The sequence below is a fragment of the Sapajus apella genome, unplaced genomic scaffold (genome assembly GCF_009761245.1).
Source record: "Sapajus apella isolate SASKATOON/1434 unplaced genomic scaffold, GSC_monkey_1.0 scaffold59, whole genome shotgun sequence".
Taxonomy (NCBI): Eukaryota; Metazoa; Chordata; class Mammalia; order Primates; family Cebidae; genus Sapajus; species Sapajus apella.
Genome location: NW_022436999.1, coordinates 8,146,029 through 8,154,879, shown reverse-complemented (window position 1 = coordinate 8,154,879; position 8,851 = coordinate 8,146,029). Strand labels below are relative to the sequence as shown.

General features: G+C 40.7%; 1 protein-coding gene across 8 annotated transcripts in view; it reads left to right on the top strand.

The window, feature by feature from the left end:
• Window positions 1-2,312: 2,312 nt before the first annotated feature.
• The window catches only part of CHURC1 (churchill domain containing 1), a 32,210-nt gene continuing 25,671 nt past the window's right edge, over window positions 2,313-8,851 (top strand). For 7 of the 8 annotated variants that reach the window (XR_004259095.1, XR_004259094.1, XR_004259096.1 and 4 more), the window contains exon 1: window positions 2,326-2,481. Coding sequence is in view for 5 of the 8 variants with exons in the window: in XM_032245877.1 (XP_032101768.1) it covers window positions 2,443-2,481 (39 nt within the window). In the remaining 3 variants the exon portion in view is untranslated. Of the gene's footprint in view, window positions 2,482-8,851 lie in introns of all 8 variants that reach the window. The other variant, XM_032245875.1, reaches the window with a different exon arrangement.

Here is an 8,851-nt window from a genome sequence, read left to right as displayed (position 1 = left end):
CCGGTCCTGAACTCCTGGCTTCAAGCTATCCTCCTGCCTTGGCCTCCCAAAGGGCTGGGATGACAGGTGTGAGCCACTACACTCAGCCTAAAACAATTTTAAACCACATCTCTGGCAACACTCTCCTGCTCAAACCTTCTGTGGCTCTACCACATGTGGAATACAATCCAAACTCCTTGGCATGGTCCACCTGAAATTTCTATACCAAACAAAAGAAAACTCTGCTTTTTGAAATCCTATACATGCTTTAAGGCCCAAATTCCTCTTTCCTAATACTCCACATGGGTGAAGTCTCACCATTTTGTGTTCTTATACCCCAATCTGCCAGTAATTATTGGTACTCATGCTCATTTTATCTCTCAGACTAAACTGTGAGTATCTGGGGAATAGGAAAGGATTAAAAGTCAGTATTAGACTTTAAAAACAGAGAAGCATTTAAAAATGGATGAAGAGAGAGAATTGAGCCAGGGGCCGTGGCTCATGCCTGTAATCCCACCACTTTGAGATGCCGAGGCAGGTGCATCACTTGAGACCAGGAAATTGAGACCAGCCTGGCCAACCTGGTGAAACCCCATCTCTACTAAAAATACAAAAAATTAGCTGGCCATGGTTGTGTGCTCCTGTAGTCCCAGCTACTTGGGAGGCTGAGGCATAAGAATCATTTGAACCCAGGAACCGGAGGTTGCAGTGAGCCGAGATTGCGCCACTGCACTCCAGCCTGGGTGATAGAGTGAGACTCTGCCTTAAAAAAGAAAAATAAAATGAATAGACTAGCCCGGTCCAATAGGAATATGAAAGGTACATGTGTAATTTTTAATTTTCTAGTAGCCACATTAAAAAACAACCAGGTGACATTAATTTAATAATACATTTATTTAACCCAGTATGTCAAAAATTATTTCAACATAACCATATACATTTATTAAGATTTTTACATATTTTAATACGAAATCTTCCAAATCTAGTGTGCAGAATGTACATACAGCACAATCTCAGTTCAAACTTGCCGTAAAGTGCTTTATAGCCATAAGTGGCTAGTGCTACTGTATTAGACAGAAATTGAGCCAAGGACAGCAAGAGTCCTAGCCCTGGCTGACTACAAAGTAGCTTTCTTACCATAGACAAGACCTTTAACCACTCACTTCTGTGGTTTCCTCATATGAAAAGAGGAGATATATTTTTCTTACCAATCACATAGGGTCGTAATAGCATAAAATTACAAACTGAAATGAGGACACTTTTGAAAGGTTGAAAGTGTCATACAAATGGGAGGCATTATAATTATTCCAGTAATAAACTCTGATGGCTCTAGATCATGCAGTGTTTCTTAGCACACCTATGATTTTTAATAACAGTTGCAGATACTTACTAAAAGTTGAAATACGAAAGGTTACAATTTCAATGCTTCCGTGGAAAAATAATTCCCATAGTAGCAAACCCAATTAAACTGCTGTGCTTTGAAATGGTTATTAATCTCTTCTTTAAGGAATCTGGATCCCAGAGTCTCACCTGCTTCCTAATCTTTCTTCACTGACTTGACAGCAATAAAGAAGGGCTGAGGGAGGATGCTGATATTCCCATTGGAGTAGGGGGGTGTGATGAAGACACATTGTTCTGATGCAGAGACGAACCTCGGAGATTCGTATTCAAGTTAATTAGATCGTTGCGAATAATAAGATGCTTTCAATACATAGAGAAAGAAAGAGGCGGGGCGCCAATCAAAAGGATATTGAGATCCACAGGATTGGGAAATGATACAGGGAAAACTCACCTGGTCATTTTTCTATTTACATAGTGCTTGCTTGCCACTGAGGTGCATCTGTGACACCTGAGAGAGATAGAAATACGTTCCTCATTGCTATGTCCCCCAGAGGACTCTGGAACGGCTAATTATTACTAATATTTTAAGTGTTCGTTTTAGGAGATTTTCTGCAGCGCTCTAAGTGTCTCTTCCCAAACAGTTAAGTTACTGTTTATTCACCTGCTGAGATCTGGTCTCTTACTCACTTTCATTGCATTAAGAAATGGTACAGAAAGGTATTTATTAACATTTCAGATTTGTCTATAGGGTAGCGAGAAATAATTCCCTCTCTTGTGTGTTATGATTTGCCTTTCTTGTCAGCTTAAGCTCAGGAAGGCATCTGTGAGAACTTCACTCAGCCCAAGATCCGCTTTCCCTTCCCCCCGCATCTGTCAGTGCATAAGGTTTCTTCCCCTTTCTTCAGAGGTTTCTGGAGCCCCACCCTTTGCCGACACATGGTGCCAAGGAGACTGTGCCCTGCCCTGACAACAGTTGCTAAGGGGCGGAGACTTCGGATCGGTTCCAGTGACAGAAGACCCAGGAGTCGAGTACTTGGGCGCATGCGGTAACCGTATCTCAGCTCTCGCGAGTTTTCGTCTTCCCGGAAGCGTTGGAGGACGTTGCCTGTTGACTGCTTCGCGATGTGTGGAGACTGTGTGGAGAAGGAATATCCCAACCGGGTGAGCGACTGGGCTCTCCTTTGGCCGGCGGCCGGCCTCGAGGTGTCTCATGCCCCAGGCTGGCCTTCCCAGAGAGGCCGTACGTGGGGCTGACTCGCCCGCACTGCCGGTCCCGGTGTCCCGGTAGCGGTATTTAGGTACACTGGGGATGGCCTGTGGCGGTCGGCATCTCTGGTCCCCGCCCTGGCGGCTGACTTCAGCTGTCGTGCCGGTTTCGTGGAGCTCCGTGGAGCAACAGAGGAACCCCACCGCCACCACAACCCGGGTCAACAACCGAGGGACTCCCCAACCCCCACTTCCGGTCTCATCCTCAGGCTCGATTTGATGAAGTTCAGTTTTCTTACCGAATTCTAGCACTGGAGGGGACTTCAGAGGTCATCTGTTCTAACACTTTTGCAGATGAAACCGATGTCCAGAGAGGGGAAATCACTTGCCCAAGTTCACGTTGTAGTTGCATGGATGAGAGCCAGGACTAGAATTCAGATTTCCTGGCTGTTACTGCCTTTTAAATCTCTGTTACTTTCAGGCTCAGGAGGTTGCAAAGCTTGTCTATTCTCATTCACTCAGGGTATCTTTGTTGAACATTTATATATGTGTAGCTAGATTACTTTAGGCCACAAAGGGATTCTTTATTTCTCCTCTCTTTTTTGGAGACAGGTTCCCACTGTTGCCCAGGCTGGTCTCAAATTCCTGGGATCAAGCGATCCTCCTGCCTTGGCCTCCCAAAGTGCTGGAATTACAGGCGTGAGCCACCTCGCCCGGCTGGATCCTTTATTTCAAATTAGAAATAAAAAGGTAGCTTTGGTGCTGCCTAAGAGCTCACAGTTTTGGGGAGTATGTGACTAACGAAAAATGAGTAGTTCGGTTCAGAAATGCTATTCAAGTTTAGGGAAAGGGGAGGGCAATAGGAGATAGTGTTGTTCTCCCCTGCGAAAAGGTGTCCACCTTTAAGACTTGAAGGACAGTTGTAATTAGGGTAGAAAACAAGATAAGGAGGAGCTGGAGGATGGGGGAAAATTACAGGAATGGAATTGGTAAATTGGATGGGAGGGAGAAAATCTCTATAGTTGCTTATGCCTTAGTATCTTATGGGTAATACTTAGGCTTTTGAGGAGCATATATAACAGTATATTTTCTCGTATGATACAACCACTTTGGAAAAACGGGTGAGCCTTATACCGAAATGACCCAGCGATTCCCGTTCTAGAAAAATGAATGTGTATATGCTTCTGAAGACTTTCATAAGAGTGTTCATAACAGCATTATTTTTGTGGTGGTAGATTGGAAAAATAACTGTGATATATTCATAGAATGGAACACATGGATGAATGAGTAATGGAAGTGAATTAAGTAGTGCAGTAGTCCTCTACCAGGAGTGATTTTTGCCTCCTAGGAGACATTTGGCAATATCCGGAGACATTTTTTGGTTGTCAGATGGGAAAGCACTACTGACTTCTAATGGATGGTGCAGGGGATGCCACTAAACGTCCTGCAATACATGGGACAGCCACCACAACAAAGTATCACTCCCAATGTTAATAGTGCAAAGGTTGAGAAACCCTGAATTATAACAATGAAACTACAATTACACAGCAACCTGAAAAGTCTTACAAATAGTGTTGATGAAAGAACACATAAAGTATAATTCAAAAAGAGGCAAACTAAAATATTTAAGGATGTACCTGGGTGGTAAAACTATGTAGAAAGCACACAATTACTGTTAAGTCGAGATAGTGGTTACTGCTAAGGAATTAGGGTGTGATCAAGAAGGGTCACATGAGAAAAAGTCTTCTGGGGTGCAAGCAGTGTTTATTTCTTGATTTGGGTGATGGTTCTGTAGATGTTCACTTTATAATTATTAAGCTCTACATTTGTTTCATGTACTTTACTGTGTTCCATTTCATTTTTTTAAGTTTAAAAAGATTTTTACAAAGCCAGTAATAAACATGGGGTATTACAAGACCATGAGGGAGAAGTTTGCAGTAGAGAATATTAAAGAGATTAGGTTGGATTCTTAAGAGTGGAGTTATTGTAAAACTTAAAAGTCATATTGAGAAGCTTAGAGTTTACATTTTATGCATTGGACAACCATCAAAATTTTAATAGAGAAATGATTCTGAAATCTGTTATTTAGGAAAATGAATCTTATGGCTGATGGTAGGATGGAGGGTGTGTTAAGAGATAACTCCACAGAACATTTGAGGAGCTATGGCAACAGTGTAGGCATGAGATAATCAAGATCTTATTTCAAAGAAAGAATTAGGCTGAGCACAGTGCTCATACCTGGAATCCCAGCACTTTGGGAGGCTAAGGCAGGTAGATCGCTTGAGCCCAGGAGTTTGAGACCAGTCTAGGAAGCATGGTAAAACGCTGTCTCTACAAAAAATACAAATAGGCTGGGCACGGTGGCTCACTCCTGTAATCCCAGCACTTTGGGAGGCCGAGGTGGGTGGATCACCTCAGGTCAGGAGTTTGAGACCAACTTGGCCAACATGGTGAAACCCCATCTCTACTAAAAATACAAAAATTAGCTGGGTGTGGTGGCACATTCCTGTAATGCCAGCTACTTGCAAGGCTGAGGCAGGAGAATCGTCTGAATTCAGGAGGCGGAGGTTGCAGTGAACTGAGATCATGTCACTGCACTGTAGCCTGGGCAACAAGAGCGAAACTTTGTCTCGAAAAAACCACAAAAAACAAATTAACCAGACATGGTGGCATGCACCTACAGTCCCAGCTACTCGGAGGCTAGGGTGGGAAGATCACTTGAGCCCAGGAGGAAGAGGTTGCAGTGTGCCATGATTGTGCCACTGTACTCCCTCCTGGGCAACAAAGTGAGACCCTGTCTCAAAAAAGAAAAAAAGAAGAATAAGATTCAATCAGTTTAATGTAGAAGAGAATAAGGGGAGAGCTATATGTCATCACATGATCTCAGTTTTCAATTGAGGCAACTGGGAAATTGGAAGTATCATTACAGAAATTGGAGGCATATGGGAAGAAAAAACAAAAATTCGGGACAAATGGTCAAATTGTTATTAATATGCTTCATCTGAGATTGAGAATATCTGAAGGGTCAAGTGAAGATGTAAGATTGCAGTTTGGATACAACTACATAGATAAACAAGTCAGTTAAATACAAATGTCAAAATAGGATTTGTTCTCTGAGGAAAAAAATTTATCGAATCAAGGACTGAGCTCCAAAGCCTAAATTATCTTCAGAAATGAAAATAAAGTATGAGGAAGAATAGTAGAAAAAAAGGATTCAGGTGATTGGAAAACCAGGAGAGTGCCTTTCAAAGGCGCTTTTCTCTGATTTTATTCTATTCTAAAATAATTAAAAGACTGTCATGAAGAAGAATTAAACTTTTCTTTGGAATTTTAGAAGGCAGATTTAGAAATAATTGGGGGTAGATGTTATGGGTCTTAGACTTTGAATCAGAATAAAGAACTTTGACATTTCAAAATGGAATGAGTAACTCTTAGAGGAATTAAGCTGTCTTTCGATTGTTCAGTAGAGACTTAACTGACCATTTGGAATGTCAAGGACTCTTCCAACTCAGGGGTTCTTTGAAGTCATGGCCTATTTTTAAATGCAGTAAGAGCAGAAGCCACTGCTTTTGCTAAGCTTTGCAGAAGCTTAACAAAGAAGGGCAATAAGAAGATGGTGGGCTGGGCCTGGTGGCTCACACCTATAATCCTCACACTTTGGGAAACCAAGGCACAAGGATGGCTTGAGCCTAGGAATTTGAGACCAGCCTGGGCAACATAGTGAGATCCTATCCTTACTAAAAATGAAAATTAAAAAACAGCCCAGTGTGGTGGTGTGTTCCTGTAGTTCCACCTACTTGGGAAGATGATAAGGTGGGAGGATTTCCTCAACCCAGGAGTTCGAGGCTCCGGTAAGCTAAGATCATACCATTGCACTCCAGCCTGGGCGACAGAGCAAAACCCTGTCTACTTACAAAAACAAATTCATTTGTTGGGAAGCTCTAAATATAGAATGAGTAAGTATTACTCAATTATTTATCTTTGATTACATAAAGTTGTTTGGAATTTGTGATTTATTTTTACAGACTAGAAATATATAGTACTAAATTCCTAATCGGGCTCTGGCATACTTGCTTATAATATTAACACTGAGAATTTGAACTGAGACATGAGTCAAGTTGGAAATAAACCACACTAATTTTATGAACCCAAATGTTTTTTACTCAACTGTGAAACACATTTTTTTTTCCTTCAGAAAAGCATTAGCAAACCAGTCAGAACTAGAATTCTGCATTTTCTAAAATTACTGAATAGGCACAAAATTGTAATATATTTTTTATATCAAACTGGAAATGAAACATATATTTCATATATTTTAATTTCAGTTTTAAATTTTGTTAGTAATGCAACAGCAGTACAGAAATACATAATTAGATTAACAGTGGGAAAAAAATCAGTGTTAGTGATATGTTTAAATTTACAATTACATGCTTTATGTTTGTCATTTAAAGATAAGCTACCAAGCTTCATATACTCAAGTTGTTGCTTAGTAGATAACATTAAACTAGATTTAATTAAATGCAGAATAATATATAATTAGTAAAACAGTTGTATGTAAGAATGCCTTAAAATGATACTCTACATCTTAAAACTTATAAGTGCCTATATTTAAAAAATATACTCTTCAATCAATTACCTAAACTTCCACTTAAGACAATGGAAAAAAAGGCCGTGTGCGGTGGCTCACATCTGTAATCCCAGCCCTTTGGGAGGCTGCAGCAAGCAGATCAGGAGTTTGAGACCAGCCTGGCCAACATGGTGAAACCCTGTCTCTACCAAACAATACAAAAATTAGCCTGGTGTGGTTTTGTGTGCCTATAGTCCCAGCTACTTGGGAGGCAGAGGTGGGACAATCACTTGAACCCAGATGTGGAGGTTGCAGCACTTCAGCCTGGGCAACAGAGTGAGACCATGTCTCAAAAAAAAAAAAAAAAGCAAAAAAAAGACTAGAAAAATGAGCAAACTAAACCCAGAACAAGTAGAAGGAAGGAAATAATAAGTATCAGAGTAGAAAATACTGAGAGAATACAATAGAGAAAATCAACAAAACCAAAAATTGGTTCTTTAATAAAAACTGTATTTTCTGTATTTAAACATTCCCTGGTAAAATATATACATTCACTATTAACTTGTACCATCTGAAATAATTTGCTGGAAAAAAAAATGATGCAGTCTTTATCAGAATAATTGCAGCTTTCTCAAATTTATAAGATTTTATAACATGCTCTTTTTTTTTTTTTTTTTTTTAGAGCCTCACTCTATTGCCCAGACTGGAGTGCAGTGGCGCAATCTCAGCTCACTGCAACCTCTGTTGCCTGGGTTCAAGCGATTCTCCTGCCTCAGCCTCCCAAGTAGCTGGGACTATAGGCGCACGCCACTGTGCCTAGCTAATTTTGTATTTTTAGTAGAGACAGGGTTTCATCATCTTGGCCAGGCTAACCTCAAACTCCTGACCTCATAATCTACCTGCCTTGACCTCCCAAAATGCTAGGCTTAAAGGTGTGAGCCACCATGCCTAGCCTATAACATACTCTTATGGTAATTATCTTCATAGTTTTCAGCCATTTCTTCTTGCACACTTGTATACCTTTACAAATCCTCAACCAGGATTTATCTGAATCATATTTTCTTTTTTTTTTTTTTTGAGACGGAGTTTCACTCATGTTACCCAGGCTGGAGTGCAATGGCACGATCTCGGCTCACTGCAACCTCCACCTCCTGGGTTCAGGCAATTCTCCTGCCTCAGCCTCCTGAGTAGCTGGGATTACAGGCACGTGCCACCATGCCCAGCTAATTTTTTGTATTTTTAGTAGAGACGGGGTTTCACCATATGTTGACCAGGATGGTCTCGATCTCTTGACCTCGTGATCCACCCGCCTCGGCCTCCCAAAGTGCTGGGATTACAGGCTTGAGCCACCGCGCCCGGCTTCTTTTTTTTTTTTTAAAGAAAAAAAAAAGGAAGAGAGAAAGAAAGAGAAAAAGAATTAAAAAAAAAATGAAGGAGAGGAAGAAAGAGGAAGAGGGAGAGAGAACGGGGGTGTTGCTTTATTGCCCAGGCTAGAATGCAGTCTAAAAATGGGTATGCCTATAATTGTGCTTAATAATAGAGACATGAAAAAAAAATGAGGGAAGAAAATAACAAACAAGCAGCCAACCAGTATTTCATTTAAACCTGTAAATAGGTGTGATGTGGTACTGATAAGAGTGTATATTTTGTGTATTTAAAGTGGAGAGTTCTATAAATGTTAATTAAGTTTACTTGTTCCGAATCTGTGTTCAAATCCTGGATGTCGTTGTTAATTTTCTGTCTCATTGATCTGTCTAA